Here is a 21,847-nt window from a genome sequence, read left to right on the forward strand (position 1 = left end):
CGTCCAGTTGTGGCCTATGACTGGCTGTGCCAGACTAGGACCAGGCACACACTGGCAGGTCTCTGGCTCTCGCCCTGGCTTGCTTCTCCAGAGTTTTGCCTTTTTCCACACTTGGGGTGCACTGGAAACCTATGCTGTTGCATGGAGAAGTGCCAGTTGCTTGGATGCTGCATTGCCCTGAACGCGATCCAGCGGGGTGGGCGAGGTCACCGGCGCATGACGTGGTCCTGCGACAGGGTCCTCTCTGCTTCACACTCAGAAGGTGCCATTGGGCAGAGCCACGGGACACGGGGGGTCACGGCACAGCTCCCACTGTCCTGGCTCTTTTGTGCGCTCACCTGCGGGTGGTCTTCCCTGCTCTGCCGCAGACGCCCCTGCACTGTGTGGTGCTCGCAGGGCGGCAGGTGCTGAGGGGGTGGTTTTCAGCCAGATCAGGTTTATTTTCCAGACACACCCCACCTGCCACATGGCTACGGAGCCAGTTCTAAAATTCGGTTTGAGAGAAGAAAAACCTGCCTCCCCATCACTCACTCCTTAAGGGAGTTCTTGAAGCTGTGGAAAGCGGACAGTTGGCTGGAGTGGCGCCCGGGAACGCCCCCTCCTGGACTAACTGAAAACTGTTACACGGTATTTTCCGATGCCATTTTATAGCCCCGGGGACACCGCAGTTGGGGAGATGACTGTGCATCACCTGCATATTCATTTGTAACGTGTCTTTCAAATGAAACTGTTTATTCCCAAAATTCAGGTAAGACCTGTGCCAATACAGATAAAAGCCAAACATAAAGCTTAATAAACTGTTTTTGAAAAGATTTTTTACCAAAGCAAAAATTATTGAGTATTAAAAAACAATTCAATTAAGTAGCCTTGTGTTTGCACTTACTTTTTAATATTCTTTTGTAAACTTCCTATTAAAATATTTTTGCATTATTATTTTGTACTCTATGACGGATCTTAAGTAGGTGTTACTTTTATCTGTGAACTTGAAACACGTTGCATGCTTGGCTGTAACCCCTATGCCAAGTGATCAGCGGTACATACAGTCTTTAAATGGCCGGATTGGTGGACTAGGGGCCTAGTTTCAATCTCATTAGAAGTAGAATTGGTCTTAGAGTAGCATGTCCTGGATTCTTTGGGCTAGACTTGGGATAGCTACTGTGTAGCTATAGTAAGAACCAAGTGTATATTGTATCTGTGTCCTACCTTGCCAGAGCTAGAATAAAACTAAGCGTTAAGCAAATGGACCATGGTTAAGACAGTTGAAACAAACTAGGCATTTATTTACTAAAAAGAAGACATAGCTTTTTATAGGAATAAATTGATTAGCTTTTATCAATTTAAGTCATTTCTTTTCATGTCCATATGTTTAGTTTCTACAGTAGAATCTGAGAGTGTTAGACTTGAGAAGGATGCTAAAAAGAATAACTGACAATCCAATTTCTCACAAACTTGTACGACTCAGTTCGGAAAAGTGATTTTGAGTAAAATGTTTTCTCCACAACCACACACTATTTCCCAACTGCATTTAAAAAAAAAAATGGAAAACAAATAGTCCTCAGGGGATTGGTTAAAAAAAAACACACAATTCCATACTTGAAAGCAAAGCACATATTTAAATGGTGTTTCTCATTTAAACAAAATTATCAGTTATTTTCAAATGAATAGCTATGCTCTCCACTTCTCAGCACAGACCGACCACTTTCCAATCTATCGTGACGTCTACAGCACTGAGTAGAGTTATCTCACCTAAAAGGCAGTTGGTAGGACATGTCCTTAGTGACCTAATGCTTAAGACATTCTTCCTATTCCTTTAATTGGTGCCATGAAAATGCCAGTGCTCATGTCCCCTGTCAAAGGTGGTGACATGTTTACTGAGCGTGGCCCACGTCTGACCCTCCATCCATCCTGTGACGGTCCCACCCAGCCGGTCTCAGGCTCCGCATTTCACACATGAGGAGGCAGAGAGCAGTGAATGGGACTTGCTTGACCACGTGCAGCCAGCACGTGGCACAGTCGGGACTGCAGCCCAGGCTCCCAAGTCCACTGGGGGAGATGGGTGATGGAACTTCCTGGCCTTGTCCCTCCACGGAATGTGGAGCATCATGACCAAACATTCCGTCTGCCAGTGCCTCCGTTGCTCCACCTCCTAAAGGCCTTCCTACAACAGAAAGAACCCAATTACTGTGAGAATTAGCTAGGTGACATATTTGGGAAGAAACTAGATACAGTTGAGGTTGTGATTCTATTGTAAATGCACCAAGATATTTCATGAAATTTCTTAGAAGACAACCTTTGCTTGTTAAGTATAGCAGTTGCCATCAATGATCAACTATGACTTTATCATCATTTTTTCTTACAATTTCATCAGGACTTCAAAATGTGTCTGCCTGTTTACATTTGTTAAACTGGCACAGAAAGGTGATTTTGCATGGGATAAAGTGGAAAGTAAAAGCAGACTTTCAAGTCCTTTTCATTGACTTTCATAGAAAAAGGTTCTGATCAGTTCTTTGCTTTTGTTTTTATGGTAATTATTATTATCTTGGAGAAATCAAGGCTCATTATTCCTAGGACAACTTTGGGGAACTGCCCCTGCCATATTTTCCTTCCTCACAGCTTATTAAATTGATGACATTGGGAACACTTACTAAGTCTATGCAATGGACTTATCACCAAGTTGCAAGGGGACATGCAGAGATGAAGGAGACTTTTAAACGTTATTATAGGAGCAAGCTTTTAGAAAATAGAAGGACGTTTTGTTTGCGAGTCTGGAGAGGAACGTGCTGTATAAGTTCTAAATTGTGTTACAAGAATGAGTGGGAACCAGACAGAAAATGCAGTGGCAGCTGCACCCACACTGCCTTTTCACCTGGGTGGGAGGAGGGTGGGCATGCTTGTTGTCCCTCTGGCCCTGGAGTGTTCACTGGTGGCTCAGTGGCCTGATTCCTCACCTCTGAGGGCAGCCACACTTAACCAAGGACACACGCACCCAGATTTCTGGGCATCAAACCAAATACAGTGTGATTAAAAATGCCAATCACAGCAGAATAATGTGGTCCTGGGTGACGTATTACATTCTAGAACTGGTCAAACATGGAAAATTCCAGCAACATTTTAGGGCATCAAGTTGTCTTTATGAAACTCTGATAACCCTTGTCCACAAGTGAGGACTCCTGCAACTGCGAGAACGAGGGGCAGGGTGGAGGCGTCTTGAACTTTGTCCCGATGCCTGCTCTTGTGAGCCAGTGGCTGCTGGTTAGTGGAGATGTCTAAAGGTTGTTGACTTGCCTCCCATTTGAGTCTAAATAAATGGTTCAGGCATTTCTGTTTACGTGTGGAGGCTGCCATAGAATCGTGATTTTTTTAAAATCCGTTTTCTTCATCTTCCACACTCCTCGTAGCTCCTTTGCTTCGCTCATTGTTTCTCACTGAATGGCATGTGTCGCTGGCACAATAAGTCTGAGTTTGTATCAGGATTGGACGAGAAAGAACCTCTTTCAGCCACCAAGTGGGTGACTGTCTAGTACTAGCTTAGGGTCACAGTGGTCATGCTGACTAGATTTTGGCAAAAACAGGTCCAGGTATATGGCCTGAGATAAGTTCGTAAGAAGACAGTTAAAAGACAGTGCAGCCTTAATTTCAAAAAGCTACTGTGAGTGAGCTATTTGTTTTTGAATCTAAAATCTTTAAACACATACCAATCTAACTTTTCCCCTTTTTTGTTTTATTAATCTGAGTCTCTATACATATTTTAATGTTTAAAAAATCAAAATTAATTCACTAGTGGCCACTATTATCAAATTTTAATTTTATTAGTCACTTCAGTCACCAGTTGGGTAAAATGATATTTACAGCACATTTTGACATCATAAAGAAAATTGAAACTACTGTATTAGAAGTATTATAGGAATCAGTGAAAAAACAAGGAAATTAAGAATTCTGTTCACACCACATTTAATGATCATTTAATGTTTATATTTTTCCATTATGTCACCCTTTTTCATTTGTATTTCTCAGAATAATTTCTTCCTGACAAATAATACTTACTTTTATTCAGTGATGGACTATAGATTAAAATAAAGAATCGCACAGTGCAGGCATGCCCTAAATTTTGCAGTTGCACCTAAATTGCTAGTGGAATTGTCAGCTCTTTGAGTGTGAACCTCTGCTACAACTTCCACTTGTGGTTTTAAGTGTATACTGTGGGTTCTCATCTGGGCCCAACCCATTCATAGCATCAGAATCCTGGGTGCATGGTAGAAAGGGAGACTGTTATCTATCTTTATCTTATTTGAAAAATTTCAAATTATAACTGACATACAACCTTATATTGGTTTCAGGTGTGCTACATAGAGGTCCTACATTTATACGTCTTATGATATGATCACTACACTAAGTCTAGTACTCACCTGTCACTGTGCATAGCCATAGTGATACTACTGACTCTGTTTTCCGTGCTGAACCTTTCATTCCATGACTTATTTTGTAACTGAAGTTTGCACTTCTTAACCCTTGGCCTTTCGGCCCACTCCCCACCTCTCCCATCAGTTTATTCTCTGTGTCTTTAAGTTCGTTTCTAATTTGTTTATTTGTTCTTTAGACTTAACATATAAGTGAGATTATACAATATTTGTCTCTGTCTGTGTGACTTATTTCCCTGAGCATAATAACCTGTAGGTTCATCCATATTGTCACAAATGGTAATATTTCATTCTCTTTTTTTGTGGCTGAGGGATATTCCATTGTATGAATGCTCTGCATCTTTTTCTCCACTTGTCTGCCGATGGACACCAAGTTGCTTCCAGACCCTGGCTGTTGTAACCAATGCTGCAATGAACATAGGGGTGCATATATCTTTTTTTTTTAGCTAACAGAGTTTACAATTTTATTCTCACATTTTACAATACAAATGAAATTTTTTTTGGTGCCACTACTCCCAGAGTCACAGCACCACAATCCGCTGGGGAAGGAGAACAAGTAACAGAAAACAGAAAGAGACTCCCCTCTCACCTTGTCTGTCTGGTTGAGTCATCCCTGGCCAAGGGGCACCACTGTGGGATGGGCGGGAGGTCTCAGCTTTGGGAGCCCAGGCATCACTTGCATGCGCTCTCCCATAGGTGGCCTCTTTCCAGGAGCAGGACCCTCAGGGAACCATCCCAGGGCAAGGAGGACCCCGAAGACTGCGGGGGTGGAGTCATTGCCCTGCAGGAGGAGGAGCAGAGAATGGAGTCAGAGGTATCCCTCCTTGCTCAAATGCTGTGGTGGTTTTGTCAGTCAGGCCCTGAGCCTGTTCTTCCACCCACTCCTGACAGTCGTCTTTCAGGTTCTCTGTGTTTCCTACCACTGCAGTGTGTCTGTCTTGCAGGTGGAGAGTTGTGAATGAGGCATGTAGCACAGCTGCCATAATAAAACTTGGGCACGTTGGTCTGCAGGCCACTAGCAACTCAGTTCTGTTCCATCCAGGATACACGTATCTTTTGGAGTTACTGCTTTTGCTTTCTTTGGATAATTATCAGACGTGAAATTGCTGGATCATAAGGTAGTTCTAATTTTAATATATTTTTTTAATTTTTAATATTTTGAGGAAGCACCATACTGTTTTCCACAGTGGCTGCACCGGTCTACATTCCCACCAACAGTACATGAGGGTTCCTCTTTCTCCACATCCTCCCTGACACTTGTTTTTGGATTTATTGATGATGGGCATTCCCACAGGAATGAGGTGGTATCTCATTGTGGTTTTAACGTGCATCTCTCTGATGCTTAGTGACAATGAGCATCTTTTCCCATATGTCTCTGGGCCCTCTGTATGTCCTCTTCAGAGAAGTGTCTGTTCAGGTCCTTTGTCCATTTTTCAATTGGACTGTTTTAATTGCTTACCTTTTAATACTGAGTTGTATGAATTCTTTATATATTTTGGACGTAACTCCTTATTGGTTGTACCGTTGGCTAATATCTTCTTGTATTCAGTAAGTTGCCTTTTTGTTGATGGTTTCCTTCGGTGTGCAGAAGCGTTTTCATTTGCTGTGGTCCCATTTGTTTGCTTTTGCTTCCTTTGCCTGAGGAGACATATCCCCCCAAATATTGCTAAGACCGATGTCAAAGAGTTCACTGCCTGTGTTTTCTTCTAGTTTTATGGTTCCAGGTCTTACATGTAAGTCTTTAATCCATTTGAATTTATTTTTGCATTTGGTGTAAGCAAGGTCTAGTTCCATCTCATCTGTCCCGCTGTCCCTGCACCGTTTATTAAAGAGACTGTCTTTTTGCCATTTTATGTTCTTGCCTCCTTTGTCAATAGATTAATTGACCACGTAAGCATGGGTTTACTGGGCTCTCTGTTTGTATTCCAGTGGTTTATGCTTTGTAACAGTATGGTTTTAAAGCTCCCTGGCGATTCCACCCAGAACTGGGGTGAATGCTTTCGCTCCCACCCACCCCTCTGCCCGCCTCGCATGGGGAGCAATAACAGATCGGCTCCTAACGATCCGTGTGGCTCGAAATTGCCACTAAGGAGCATTTTCCGTGTGCGGATCGGAGGTACTCGGCAACTTTTTGAAAGTGAATGAGACTAATTGGTCTGGGTAATGACCATTAGTTCTGAGCGCCGAGAGGAAGAAACGGGAGGTGGAGAGAGGAGCTGCCCCGCCACCACGTGGCGGCCCGTGCGCCTGCGCGCTCCACACCCCGGAGCTCGGAGCGTCCCCGCGTCGCCAGAGCTGCCGCGTCTCTGAAGGAAAGTCACTGCATTGTGACTCAGAATCCGCTCTGTCTTTTAACAGATGGTGCTATTTTTAAGTAAAGTAAATGTCCTAGGGATTCACTTGGTCACCCCTGGAGACGTGAAACCTTTGGGGACGTTGGCACTTCCGGACTCCTGGCACAGGCCGACCCCCGCTCTCCGTTTCCGGCGCCGACTTCCGTAGTCGTCCCGAGTCCTGTCAGGGTCCCCGGACAGGGCGTGCGCGCGCGGGTGAGGAGGAGGGGACGAGCAGCTCCGCCTGAAGGGTCCCCACAAAGCTTCAGACTTCCCCGAGTCCGTCCCCGCGTCCGACTCGTCGCTTCCGTCGGAGCCCGGGGTTCGCCCGGTCTGTCCGCCGCGTCTGCCTCCTGCGGGCTTTGCTGACGGGGCCTCTCTTCCGGGCTCCCCCGCGGCCGTCGGCGCCTGCGCAGGAGCGGCCTCCCCGCTGGGCTGCACGGAATTCTGGGAGGTCCTCGCAGCGCGCGCACTCTGAGGCCTGCCTGTCCCTTGTCCCCTCACTCTCTGAGTCGCCTTTTCCCTTTCAAAACGTCGTCGTCACGCAGGGAGCCCTTTCCAGAGCCGTCCCGTCACTGGACATCGTTGCTGCGTGGCTTCTGTCACGGGCCCTGGGGGAGAGCGCGGTGTGGTGTCGGGGAGCAGGGGTGGTGGCGGTGCACCCGCCAGGACAGACACAGTGAGGTGTCCGGCGGGCCAGAGAGTTCCTTCGCTTTCCCCCACACGGTGGCTCTGGTGGCACTTCGTGCTCCTTAACTTCATTCAGAACACTTTTGTTAGCTTGCATTGTGACAGCTGTCATATCAGCGTGCATTAAAAAAAAAAACGTATCCAAGTTGGTGAATTTTTGTGCAGCCATTTTAATATTGAAGATGGGAGGAAATAAGGCAGATTTTTGGCATATTATGCTTTATTATTTCAAGAAAGGTAAAAACAACTGAAATACAAAAAAAAAAAGATTTGTGCAGTGTGTGGAGGAGGTGCTCTGACTGATCAAACATGTCAGAAGTAGTTTGTGAAGTTTTGTACTGCCAATGTCTCACTGAACCATACTCCATGGTCAGATAGACCAGTTGAAGTTGATAGCGATCAAATTGAGACATTAACTGAGAACAGTCAGTGTTCTACCATGTGGGAGCTAGCTGACATGGTCAAAATATCCAAGTCAAGCACTGAATATCATTTGCACCAGGTTGCTTACATTAATCGTTTTGATGTTCAGGTTCCACATAAGTTAAGCAAAAGAAAACATTCTTGAGTACATGCGATTCTCTACTTAAACATAATGAAAATGTTCTGTTTTTCAAAACGAAATGTGACAGAAGATGAAAGGTGAATACGATAGTGTGGAACAAAAGAGATTGTGGGGCAAGTGAATGAACCACCATCAACGACACCAAAGGCCAGTCTTCATCCAGAGAAGGGGATGTTGTGTATCTAGTGGGACTGGGAGGGAGTTATCTATATTGAGCTCCTTCCAGAAAACCATACAATTGATTTCCACAAGTACTGCTCCCAATGAGACCAACTGAAAGCAGTGCTCGGTGAAAAGTGTCTGGAATTTGTCAACAGAAAACTCAGAATCTTCCCTCAGGATAACACAAGACCACATGTTCCTCTGGTGACCAGGCAAAAATTGTCACAGCCTGGTTGGGAAGTTCCGATTCATCCACCGTATTCACCAGACACTGCACCTTCCAATTTCCATTTATTTCAGTTTTTACAAAATTCTCTTAATGGAAAAAATTTCACTTCCCTGGAAGACTGCAAAAGGTACCTGGAACCTTTACCTCTGTGGGACTTGGAAATTCCCTCTGGGCAAGTAAAGGCTGCTGTCTCTCCCCTTGACCTTGACCTTGACCTCTCACACTTAGGGCCGACTAGCTGCATGGTCAGCTGCCTGGAAGCCTGGCCACTCAGTCAGTAAGTTCCTCTGGCCTCTTCCTGAAAAATGAAGGTCACCAAGACATTATTGATTGCCAATACAAAACGTGGGCAGTATGTGAAAGTCTTAAAGGCTATCTCTTCTCTGCTGGATGAGGGGCTGAGGGTCTCTGTGATTCCATTCATATATGGAGAGGTTGACCTTTCCTTCCTCATCCTGATGTGCGGCAGTAAGCTGAACTACCTCGGCTTCCAGAACGAAGAGTAAGAGATACCATATTGGAGACGGTTTTAACATTTGAGTCCCAAAGCAGCTAAAATCGAATGCTAGCAAAATAGAAAGAACATAGTTCAGTAAAACTGACATTTTAAAATGTCATTGGTTACTGGAAGCTGGACTCACTCACTGATGACTCTTTTTTAGGAAGAATTTCAGATAAAATTAAATTGTCGTGATGTACTTGTTAGTCAACCAAGCAGGACATGACCTGTGTTTCTGGTAAAATTTCACAGTCTGATGAGAACATTACCCTGTAGTCTGATGAGCTATCACAGTGCGAAGTCAGAAACAGAAGTTGCAGCCGTAGGGATTCAGGAATTGGCCCTTCTGACTTCAAACATTAGAAATCATTTAAAAAGGAGGCACGACTTTGAACTTCAGGGTGCCCCTTCCTCATGACTTGTCCGTGTACCTGGGTCCCACTGCGGCAGAGGCGGGGGTCCCCCTGAGCACTGAGCGGGTGGCTGATCGTGAGTGAGGCTGCAAGGTGTTCTGTCACAAGTGGAGGGCCTTTGTACATTGAGTTTGCTGCATTAGTGGCCATTCTGGACAAAAGGTCGGCATTTACACTGAAGGTAAGACATGTTCCAAGTAAAGATATGAACAGAAAAATAAAGAAAAGTGCTAGAGAGGAGGAGGAGGAGGAAGTGAGTTCATCAATAAGAGGCCACATCAGCCCAGGGGCTGGCCATGTGGAGGTGAGGGCTGTGGCGGGAAAGGGGGATGGGAAGGCAGGTCTGGGGAGGGTGAGTGTGACGCAGAGTGGTGGGCACCGCGACATCACTCTGTCCATAGCAGCCCTCAGCCCTGTGGGCCAGGACATCTTGTAAACAGAGAGAGGATGTCAGTCCTCCAGGGGAGGATTAGATGCTTATGAACTACCAGAAGTCCAGAAGAAACTACTGGAGAGAAAGGCAAAGGGGAGACTGTGGAGAGGGGATGGCGTGCACCGGACTGCACCCCAGCAAAAATCCTGCTTTTTATTGAGAAGGTCTTGGGCAAATACACCGGATAGTCTTCACTGGGAATCCACGGCCTGGCTGTCAGCCTCTGGGCAGGGGCCAGTGGGCTGGGCTGGAGCTGGTTCCAGAGCAGGTAGGTCTGGGAGAACCTGGCTCCAGGGAGAGAGTCTGTGCTGATGGACAAAGCCCTGAGTGTGTTTAAATACTGGCTCTGAAGAACTAGTGGGAAGGGGCAACGTTTTCATTGAACAAACCTTTAATAACTGCTCTTAAAAAGAAAAAACTGAAGTTGTAGAGACAGATCTGTATTTTCTGATCATATTTACATTTCTTCTTCTCTTTCTGCAGAGGAGATAAATCATACTCTGACCTCATAGGCCTGATTTATAAACTTATGACTGTAAAGATTCAACACACAAACATTAGCATAAGCATCTATTTACTGGAGCTCTTTACAGATGAGTGAAGGTCAAGGTGGAGGCTGTGGGTTCTTCCTTGACCATATATGGCCAGTGACATTGTAGCTCTGGGACAAGACCACACTGATGCAATTTTAGAAGTATTGAATTAGTGCTATTGATTTTATGATATTTTTATTATTATATTCTCAGGGGTTTTGATGGCCTGTGAAATTATTCTGTCTTCAAAAAAAAAGTAGGATGTAATCACGTCCTATGAGGACGTCCTATGAGGACGTAATTTAAAACTTGAAATATTCTCTCATTTTCTAGGGAGAACAAATGATATAAAATCAGGTTATTTATTCCAGTATAAATAATAATGTGAATGATTATAAACAATTATGTATACTTTAAGGTACAAGAAGAAATCTGCTCTAGAGAGATCTTGAAATTTTGCATTGGCCAAAAAATTAACTTCATTTTCCATAAAATGGCTCTAGTAGTGCTTAGTTGTCTTTAACTTTATTTGAAACACTTTTGTTATATTGTGCTGTGATAGCTGTCATATTAGCCTGCCACTGAAAAGTTATCAAAATTGGTGAATTTCTGTGTAGATACTTTAATATTGAAGATGGGAGAAAAATAAGCAAAATTCTTGGCATATTATACTTTATTCTTTCAAGAAAGGTAAAAACACAACTGAAATGCAAAAGATTTGTGCAGTGTGTGGAGAAGGTGCTGTAACTGATTGAACATGTCAGAAGTACTTTTCGAAGATTCGTGCTGGAAATTTGCTGGAAAATGCTTCACGGTTGGGTAGACCAGTTGAGGTTGACAGTGATCAAATCAAGACATTAATTGAGAACAATCAATGTTCTACCATGTGGGAGATAGCTGACATACTCAAAATATCCAAATCAAGCATTGAAAATCATTTGCAGCAGTTGGGTTATGTTAATCGTTTTGATGTTTGGGCTCCACATAACTTAAGCAAAACAGTCTTGAGCATATTTCTGCATGTGATTCTCTACTTAAACGTAATGTAAACGTTGTGTTTTTAAAAGAAATTGTGACAGCAGGTGAAAAGTGGATACTTTATAATAATGTGGAATGGAAGTGATCGTGGGTCAAGCGAAATGAGCCACCACCAGCCACACAAAGTCCGGTCTTCATCCAGAGAGAGTGATGCTATGTATGTGGTGGGGTTGGAAGGGAGTCGTCTAGTCTGAACTCCTTCCAGAAAACCAAACGATTCATTCCAATAAGAACTGCTCCCAATGAGACCAACTGAAAGCAGTGCTCAACAAAAAGCATCCAGAATTAGTCAACAGAAAACGCAGAATCTTTCATCAGGATAACACAAGACCACGTGTCTCTCTGGTGACCAGGCAAAAACTGTCACAGCCTGGCTGGGAAGTTCCGATTCATCCACTGTATTCACCAGACACTGCACCTTCTGATTTCCATTTATTTCAGTTTTTACAAAATTCTCTTAATGGAGAAAAATTTCACGTTTCTGAAAGACTGCAAAAGGCACCTGGGACAGTTCTTTGCTCAAAAAGATGAAAACTTTTGGAAAGATGGTGGGAGGTAGTGGAACAAAATGGTGCATATGTTTGTTGTTCAATAAAGTTATTGGTGAAAATGAAAAATGTGTCTTTTATTTTTACTTAAAAACCAAACGAACCTTTTGGCCAACCCAATATAACCCAATTATTAGTTGGACAGTGAAATTCAGAATTATTTTGCCAATCTAAGTTTTCACAGCTTTTGAAGGAGATTGAATTTAGTTTATTGTTTCATAATTGTAGTTAATTTTTGATCAGATGCACACTCAACATGCAATTTTAAACAAACGAATGATGATGTTTTCCAGTCACGCAGATGTAAGCACGGCAAAGCCGGATGGACTGGACTCAGTGTCTTAACACCTCTCAGGAAATCAGTTACTCCCCTCACAATGAATCAGGTTTAATGGCAATTTTGATAAATGTTTATATCTGCTCCAGTTTGAATGAGTATTATGTATTTAGTTTGAACGTGAATACCTTCTTTTTAAAAAAAGATTTTCATTTATTTATTTTTAGAGAGAGGTGAAAGGAGGAAGAAAAAGAGGGAAAGAAACAACCATGTGTGGTTGCTTCTTGGGTGCCCCTACCGGGAACCTGGCCCACAACCCAGGCATGTGCCCCGACTGGGAACAGAACCAGTGATTCTTTGGTTCGCAGGCCGGCGCTCAGTTCACTGAGCCACACCAGCCAGGGCTGAACTTGAATACGTTCTTGATTGATCAATGCCTGGCCACAGCCTGGCTTTTATTTGAAATGTCTGCCTCCTGCTTCATTTCAGATGTGTGTGTGTGTACATTTATTTTGTTGGGAAATTATTAAGATACTTTGAGACCAATAGATTAAAATATTTGTGCTCATATATGATTACCTTCAACTGGGCTCTGTTTTACAAGTGGAGACATTCTTCTTTAATGACAAATGTATCAGAACACTAAACCCTGACCCTGGCTGGTGGGGCTCAGTGGGTTGGGCGCTGTCCTGCAGACCGAAGGGTTGCCGGTTTGATTCTGGCCCGGGTACAGGTCTGGGTTGTGGGTTTGGTCCTCAGTTGGGGTGAGTTTGGGAGGCAACCGATTGCTGTTTCTCTCTCACATCAATGTTTCTCTTCTTCTCTTTCTCCCTCTTTGCTACCCTCCCTAAAATCAATAGACATGTCCTTGGGATTCAACCCTCATATAATATATCATAACCCAACAAGTTGATGAAAAGTTTCTGTTTCTCTGAAACCACTAGGGTGAGTGGATGAGCCGAGACTGTAAACGCCTGTGATGCCTGTGAACCGTGAGAGGAAAACGTTTGTTTTCTGAAGACTCGGTGGAGTGAGGATTGAGGAATGTGGGCAGGCTCAGTGAATTTCTAGTCACTCGTCTCAGTTGCGGGCAGCGCATTCAAGCTTAGTGGTGGGGTTTCCTGTGGCTTAATAATAAGTCCACCTCTTCTTTGGACAGGGGGACTGTAAGTTCTCATCATTCTTTCTGAATGCTGAGCACTGTGTCTGACTGCCACAGTGTGTGCGAGACTCAGACAGACGGGCGTAGGAGGGGCGGCGGGCACCGTACAGGGCAGAGCAGGGCCCACCTGCCCATCCAGCCTCCTCGGAGAAGGTGGCTGCTTCAGGCACGAGACCTTCCTGTAGCTGATCACAGGTGTGATCCTTGTCAGGTGGCCTCTGTCAGCAACTTACCAGAATGTTAGTGAACTGAAAACCGGCCTCAGTTTCAGAAAGGACCCACTACGGCCAGCTTGCCGTGGGGCCCCTTTCTGCTTTTGTAGTTTCGTTGTTGGCCTTGTCTGCACAGGGAGCGGTGGGCAGCCCAGCTCCAGCGCCTGCCCACTTTCTGAGTGCTGTGCACACACGCAGCTCCCTTCAGAAGCCCTGGGGGCGTACAGCGGCTCATTGTTTTCTTCAGGCTGTGTTTCCGAGTCCAGTGAATGTGACAGAGCCTGGTGTCACCGGCCTCCAGGCTGCTCTGCACACCCTCAGTCTCTCCGATGTCCCTTGTCTGTTCATTGAGGACTCACTTTATGGGGCGGGGGGCGTGGTGGCCTGCAGAAAGCTTCCCATGTTGGCAGCACGGTCGTCACACAGCGTCCTCTGTTAGATGTGAAGCCATGGGCAGCCGTCGCAGGGAAGGAGAGCTGGAGGAATGTCAGCCTGGAGGGGCTGACTGGTGTCTGTGCGCACGCGAAGGACCTGGTGGGGGGGCGCTGTGATTCACCTGTGCACAGCATCCACAGCAACGCTCACCTCTGCTGACCTCAACCAGAAAAGTTAGGCTGCACGTTAACACCCGGAATCTAGTGTCAATCTATAAATTATGCAACAGCTCTCTGATTGATCAATTATATAATAGATCCAACTGGTGAAAATCCATACTTGTTTAACTCCCAGCCAAAAAATTCCAGTGACTGTACCAACCTCAGGGAAGAGCATGTTGCCTGGATGCCCGGTTTCGTTCCCACAGGTCAGTGGTTCCCAAAGTCAGAGGAACGCGTCCTTGGTTTCACCTGGTTGGCATGGAGGATTTTGCACACAGCAGGAGTAGCGAAATATTAGCTTCATCAGATAAATACACTGCTCCAAAATCATCAGTCTTAAATTATGGCCATCATGGGGAGGGGCGGGCATTGTAACCCAAGCAGATTTTCAAATTCAGCCACAAGAACACATGTCCTGCACACTGACGACGACCTGCAAGGGGCGCGCAGAGGTCAGCCCCCTGGCGCGTTCCCACCGTGGACGTGCATGTGGCAGTGGGACCGGCGCCCTCTCCCTCACTCCTTTCATCTGTGCTGGGGCTTCCTGAACAACCCGGCAACTCAGAGAAGAGAAGAAACGAATCCCATGATTCTGAGCAAAACTTTCTTCCCAATCTGCCATGACTGACTTCCGGCAAAATATGTTTTCAGTATTTTTACTATGATGCTACTTGCCTTTAAGAACGAACTGAGTGAAGTAGTTGAGGGAGCAGAAAGCCCCGACTGGCTTGTGCAGTTGGTTTGCAAACACCTGTCCGCACAGTCCCACCAGGCTGTCTTTCCCCGTCCGTCCGTCTGGAGGTGAGACCTGGTGTCTGGCTGTGAGGTACAGCAACAGGGGGCGTGGGCTCATGTCCAGCAGAGTTGTCATTGGTCCCAGTGGTCCTTCCTCTCCCCTCTCAAGATCCCAGACCACTGCTGAGGATGTGACAACTCGCAGGGCCGGGGCCTAGATCAGGACACCTGGACCTCTCACCTGCCCCCCCAAACCGTGGTAACGAACTAAATAGATGGTAGAACTAAATAGCTTCAACTGTTGTACCACCTTGTGTTAGATGTATGTTGGAATGCTAACAAGTTATTTTTTAAAAATATATTTTCAAGGTTTTATTTATTTATTTTTAGAGAGAGAGGAAGGGAAACATCAATGTGTGGTTGCCTCTTGTGCACCCCCTCCTGGGGACCTGGCCCACAACGCAGGCATGTGCCCTGACTGGGAATCAAACCAGCGACCCTTTGGTTCGCAGTTTGGTGCTCAGTCCACTGAACCACACCAGCCAGGGCCAAATAGTAACAAGTTCTGGTTCACAGAAGCAACAAACCTCAGAGCTGGAAGGGACCTAGCAGTCACGCAGTCTGAGCCCCAGATTTTACAAAGAAAGTTATAGCCCAGGTAGGTTTGGGATCACACACACCCACAGGTGAGTCGGTGGCCTGGGTCAGGAACTTCAAGTTCAGACAATGTTTGACTTTACTACAGGTTAAGCTATGGAAGTGAGACAGTTCTTTCTCCTCTAAGGGCTTAGTTTTCTGGTGACTCTGTGGTCATCGCTGCTCCTTTACACAGTGAAACTGAAGGTCGCGGTGGCTGATTTCCCAGGCTGCTGACCTAGAGACTTCAGCGCCCACTTCCCTGGAAGGTGCAGCTGAGAAGCCGGCCTTTGTTTTTCGTCCTTCCTGGCTTTTGACGTTGATTGGATCTGAAATGCAGCCATGCCCTGAGAAACAGCAGTCAAGGTGTCGGGGGGATTTAGGAAGATGCTGCAAGGACGTCACATCACGTGCTACATCGTGCGCCAAGCGCAAGGATCCTGCTCTGAGTGTGGCCACACATGCACATGTTTCCCTTCAGAGTAGTTTGCCCCAATGACTTTGAAGCGTTTCTGGGAACAGAGAGACCTTGTTCCCCCGCCGAGGCGGCACCGCCAGAGTCCACAGAGATCCCAGCGGCCAGGGGCACCTTGTGAGGCAGCGGGTGGCCCAGCCCTCGCTCACCTTGCTTCCGGTCATGGAACGGCAGGTCACAGGCGGTCACAGCACCCAGGCGGCCGTGACACGCCTGCTGGTGGCCACCCTTGGCCAGCCACGAGGAGCGGGAACCCGGGAAGTTTGGGCCCCTCTGTCCCTGGGGCTCGGTTCGGCAGCAAAGCGTCGGACCGTGGGACTGTCCCTCGGCGGCGGTGTCACAGCTGTGCTGTCGTCCGGGTTAACGATCGCAGTCTGTCCATCAGAGAGCAGGACGTTCCGGCAGTCACGGGGCACCGGTGCGTGCACCTGCGTTCCCCGCACCCGTCCTTGTCTGGGCACTAGACCCCGGCCTTGCTCGGGGCACCTGGTGACGCGGCGTCCATGACTCACTCCACGAGCAGCAGGTGCCTCTGCTCGGGAGCCGGGACCCGCCGACGAGGAGGCAGCAGGGGGAGGAGGCTGGACGCAGCCGCTCGGGTGAGGGGTCCTCCCGAGGGTCGCCACCCTGTCTCTTCGGGGTCATACTCTGCCTGATTTCCAAACCCCCCCTTTTTTTTCATTTTGAACAAAGCACTACACATTCTTTTCTAGGAAAATCGACCCCAAATGTTGCTAATATTTTCGAAAGGCCAGAAGGCAGGCGCAGTGTCGATCTGGAAATGAGACGGAGCCCGCCACATGCGCAGAGCTCCCAGGCCCCGGCTCCGCTGCCGTTGGCGTGTGGGAGGGCGGCCCAGGCCCCGCGGCCTGGTCTGACGGCGATGCCGTGCACGGGCTGCGCTCCCGTCGGGGCTGCTCTTCGGTCGTTCGCTGAGCGAACGCTCGACGCTGCGGCCTGTGCTTCCCACCTGAGAACGTCCCTGGGAGAGGCGGCCCCTCATGCACCGGGAGTGGAGGCTGGTGGTTGTCCGCCCTCACTCCCCAGGAGCACAGACTCGGGGGCCGGCCTCGGGGGAGCCGGGGCTTCTGTGGGGGAGAGGGTTTTAGGCGAGCTTGGAAGAGGCAGTGACCGTGGACGGGTCGGGTGCCTGCTCGCCTTGGGGAGGGGGCGGGGGTGTCAGGAGGCGACTCCCGCTGTGACGCAACCCCGGGGGCACCCAGCACCCGGGACGCCTTCCTTCCGTCGCCGTCGCCGTCGTCGCCGTCGTCGGGCAGGTGCAGCGTTCCTCCAGGCGCGTGACTGCGGAGTTGCCGATCTCAGCTCCGGAGGAGCCGGGGGAGGCCGGAGCGGATTTTTAGGGTTTGCTTTTGGCTTTTAGGCAGCATGATGCCGTTCGAAGGACCGTTGGATATTACGTTTCGTGTGTTAACGATAGTTCACAGATTCCGAAAGTGGTGGGGGGAGTAGTGCACCTCTTTCAGCGGCTGGCAGAGTCTCGGAGGGTATCCCGCACAGCCCAGTCCACCGGGGCTCACGAGCAAGCCCTCGCAGACTGTGGGGCAGAACGCCGGGGCGGGGGCGGGTGGGGAGTCACACACATTCTTTCACAACGGTTTGCCAGCGGTCAGTACACGTTGCAGCTTAGCCATTCCTACCAGCATGTGCACCTCTGGGCGAGAAACCCCCGAGCTGCGGGGAGTCGCTGTTCAGTTCATATGCAGACAATTCGGGCGGCCGGAGAGGCTTGGCCTTCAGGCCTGGTCTTGTCCCTGACCCTGAAGCTCGGTCTTCGCCTTCCTCTCCCCTGAAGCTTTGACGTTCAAAATGTTTAGGTCGCGCTTCCCTTTGTCATGACCGGAGAAACCATACACCCGGAATTACTGTCGTCATGACTTTTAAGAAATGGTGGTGAGAGGTGCCTTCACCGGGATCCGGAAGGTAGAAACGACGTCACTGAATGCTGGTAGTGCCTCTCGGAGGCTGGGTGTAGGCCGGCGGTTCGGAGGGGGAGCGTCGTCCTGTGGGGGCGCAGCCTCCGGGGCGGGGAGCTGCCCAGAACGGCAGGGGAGCCCAGCGCGGCGCCGGGGAAACCAGAGCGACGTGGAGGGAGACTGCTTCCGGACTGCCGGTTGTAATTTAAGAAGTAGTGACAGGCCGTTTTTAATTAAAAAAACCCGACAGATTGGGAAGGTGAGTTCTATCAAGAGTAATGTGGTCGATTTCTAAGTATCTTCCACATTTTGTTTTCCCCAAATGATTGCTTTCAATTCAGTAGCTTTCTTAAACATTTAGTATTTAACGTACAATGTGTGGATGGAAGATACAAAACTGTGAGTCTGGGCCCCGCTGGTGAGCATTTTAAAGCCCCTTGGAGGAGAAGATGTGCCCACAAAGCATAACAAGTGAGGGGGCGCTGGAGTAGCAGTCGGGTAACACAGTCAGGGCCTGACAGGAAGCCCTGCCCGGGGAGGAGAGCTTGACCGGTCCCAGCCCCCGACGCGGTCCTGACGTGGTCACGCTGCGAGGTCTGCAGCGAGGTCTCCAGGACTGCGTGTGCTGTTAAAGCCCACCCTTGGTTCTTGTATGCAAAGCTGGGGGAAGCATTTTAAAGTATTAAAAGTTAAAAGGGATTAGGCATGAATACACATGTTTCATGTGTGGCTCTTACGTGGCACAGCCATGACTAATGGAAACTAGGCACTTTATCAAATCCAGGACATCCATGTGGTGGAAGTGACCGTGCCCCCCCTGTGTTTGCAGGGAGGGTTAAGGGCCGAAAGGGGGGCGGTGGAGGCCCCTGAGCTACAGCAGACTCAGAGGCGACTGTCCCCAGCTCTGCGGCCAGTGAGGCGAGGGCCTGCAGGCCCCCGAGTGGACGGGGAGGGTGGTGCGCGGGCCGGGGCGTGCGCCGTCTCCTGAGAGACAGGCCAGCCAGCGGGAGCTGGAGGCCATGTGTGGAGCAGGCTGCTCACATGGTGAAAACAAAACAACACTGCCCCCTCCCCCGACACGCATAGCTGGCCGGGTAGGTGTAAAAATAGCCAGGCAGCCGGATTGGAAGTGGTCACTGAACACGGCCTGCAGCTCTGAGGCCTCCTGACACCAGCCCGCCGGCCAGATGGGGAGAACTGGTGAGGGGCACGTGGGGGCTCTGGGCGGGGAGCCGGGGGCCGTCCGCACGCACTGCCCCGGCTAGTGACCCCTGGAGCCCTGGACAGAGCCCGGGGGTGAGGACCGGCCCACTGACCCGGAGCTGCAGGCTGAGATGGGCAATGCTGCCCTCTGCCCTTCCTGCCACACGGGGAGGAGCGCGAGGGCCCAGGGACACTTGCAGGAGGCGGACAACGCCCCTGACTACTATGGCTGTGACAGCGAGGATGCCACGGAGCTGCGGGCGCGGGTGAGTCCTGAGCCCCAGGGACAGAGGGGGGGGGGGCCGAGGCAGGGGTCCTGGCACACCGCACTCTCGGGTCGGAGCCCCGCACTCCCTGCAGGAAGGCGCAGGAGAAGCAGCGGGGCCGCCCACCTGGCGCAGCCGAGTCAGGGGGCCTGATCCCCTCACGGGGCCGGCCCTCGCGCTGGGCTGGCTCCGGCTGTGCAGTGACGTTGGGAGTGAGCAGTGACGCGTCTCTGGGATTTGGAATTTCCTCCAGGGCTGAGCATATGTTTTCTGGTGGGCAGCTCACACGGCACATCCTCCGCCCGGGGCCGCCGGGGCCTTTGCCTGTTTCCGGGCCACGCAGGTGCTCAGGGCGAGCCCAGCGCCAGCCCCTCCGTGTCCCAGTGCTGGGCCGACTGCAGGGAGGGGCCTTCAGCACCGTTGGTGTCACAGCAACGATTCTTTACGCAGAGGCTTACAGCCGAACGGTCCGATGTGTGAGCTGACTTTCAGCTTTTACCGACTCAGAGCCATGGCGTGCTCCTCAACGTGGTCACAAAGGCCTATTGTGGTTTTCCGGGGGGAGGGCCAAAACTCCTCCTGAAACATGTTTATTTCATATTTGCTGGACAGAGAAGTCTGTCACCGACCCGCCCGTGCAGGAATTTGGCCACATCTCGAGTTGCTTCTCTCGGCGGCACTGTGGAGCTCAGTGTGCAGGACTTCTCAGCGGGAGAAGCGGAGGGCTGTGCCCGGACACGTGGGTTCCCCACCGTCGGGGTGAGGCGGGCACGTGGGGCGTCTGTGGGGCGCCTGTCCCGGCTCTTCCTCTGACCTGGACAAATTTCATAATTTCAGAGCGTGGCGGTTCTGTCCGAGCAGTCGGACCAAAACCTCCGGGAGCCGACCTGTGGAAACCTCCCTCAGAGACGGGGCTGCCCTTTGCAAGGCTGCACTGTGGCAGAGGCCAGTGCTGGGGAGGGGGCACCGAGGGACCCCGGGGTGGGGGTGCACGGGTAGGCAGGGCAGCCGCCCGAGCCCGGCCCAGCCCAGGTCCCACGGGGCAGGGAGGGCCCCCCACCTGCTGGGTGCACTTTAGGGAGTCCTGGGGGCCAGGAAGTGATTCTTTTGTAACTCTGAGTAACTCCACACGCTTGCTTCCTTGCAGCACATAAATGTATTTCCTAGGAAGGAGCTACCTCATTTAAAGGTAGTTTCTGTGAGTATATTTTATTAATTTAGACTTTAGACCATTTTTTAAAATGAAGTTAATAGTTCCTTCAGCATTTCTAAATTACACAAGTTAACTCCATATTTTCACCTTTTAAGAATCATTAAGAACAATGTAATGCATGAAAATAAATTAGAGGTGCTTTAAAACCTAAATTAAAAAACCATATTTTTAAAATGTACAGACCAGGTGATGTCTCGGGGCATCAATAGGTGTTTTTAATGTAAAGAAGAACGTGTGTTGACGAGATTTTGGGGTCCGAGAGACGGAATGAGAAACCCACTCGGAACTTCAGGGTTCAGAAGTGGCCCCTGAAAATTTTAACAGAACTCGACAGCAACTGTCACCCCCTTGTTAGAACCCTTCCGTCTCTGCGAACACAGGTGTTGGCCGTGAAAAAGAGCAGGTTGGTCTTTTATAAAAAGATTACGACTGGCTTCTCTGAACTGAATCACGTACTCACAACCTGCTGCTGGTTGATCGATTAAACTTTTCCGTCGGGTTTTGCGGAGGGGCGCACACATGACCGTGTGACACAGAGGGGTCTGGAGAGCCGGACACACACTCGCTTTCTCCTCTGACGAGGGCCTCTGCCCCGAGTTTCTCCACTTCAGGGCAAAGAAGTGACCCCTCGACGCCCAGGATAGAGCAAGCGTGTGAGCAACATGCGCGGCTCCATCCAGGGGCCCCTCGCACTCCGGTGTCCGTCGAGAGCCTGAAGTGACCCTGCTCAGCTCGTCGGGGTCAGCACGTGCCGCACTCAGCCCCTTGCGTGGCGTCACGCCTGTGCATCACAACCAGGAGCACACGGTTCTTGAGACTTCAGAGCTTTTATTTTTATAATAGTCTTTGTTTGAGGGGAAAAGCAGAAACAGGTCCTTGACATTTTTTCTTCCGGCATTAAACTTAGAAATGCTTTTTCTAAGTTTAGGAAACTTAGGAAACGTCCTAAATGACGTTTCCGCGTCATTAGGCCACAGGTTTCAGGTAAATGAATTTTCCAGTTTTATTCATAATCAGAAATAAACTCACGGGGAAACATAAATCTAAGGCAGCAGGGGCAGGTGTTCTTCCGCGGCGTGGTGCCCCTCACACCGGTCCGTCAGGGACTGGCATCTGCCCGTGTCGCAGTCGGGCCGACAGTCCCCACAGGGGCCCGTGGGGCAGCACAGAGGCAGGGGCAAAGTCCAGCTGCTGTTAGGTTTTATTCAGAGTGCGCCCTACCGTCCTGTCGAGGCTGCAAACTTCCCTGCTGCGCACTGAGGGGAGAGCTCGCCTCC

General features: G+C 49.2%; 1 protein-coding gene and 1 pseudogene across 50 annotated transcripts in view; one reads left to right on the plus strand and one right to left on the minus strand.

The window, feature by feature from the left end:
- Positions 1-21,847, plus strand: part of ANK2 (ankyrin 2) — a 253,938-nt gene that overhangs the window by 120,158 nt on the left and 111,933 nt on the right. For 9 of the 50 annotated variants that reach the window (XM_036031714.1, XM_036031720.1, XM_036031717.1 and 6 more), the window contains exon 1: positions 18,546-19,357. The exons of 17 other annotated variants lie outside the window; for them this stretch is intronic. In XM_036031714.1, coding sequence (XP_035887607.1) covers positions 19,223-19,357 — 135 coding nt within the window. In that variant the 5' untranslated portion in view covers positions 18,546-19,222. Of the gene's footprint in view, positions 1-18,545; positions 19,358-21,847 lie in introns of those variants that run through there. 24 more of the 50 variants (XM_036031734.1, XM_036031724.1, XM_036031721.1 and 21 more) reach the window with 8 other exon arrangements.
- LOC118501909 lies at positions 4,866-7,809 on the minus strand (annotated as a pseudogene).

This window comes from Phyllostomus discolor, chromosome 8 (assembly GCF_004126475.2).
Source record: "Phyllostomus discolor isolate MPI-MPIP mPhyDis1 chromosome 8, mPhyDis1.pri.v3, whole genome shotgun sequence".
In the NCBI taxonomy this organism is placed as follows: domain Eukaryota; kingdom Metazoa; phylum Chordata; class Mammalia; order Chiroptera; family Phyllostomidae; genus Phyllostomus; species Phyllostomus discolor.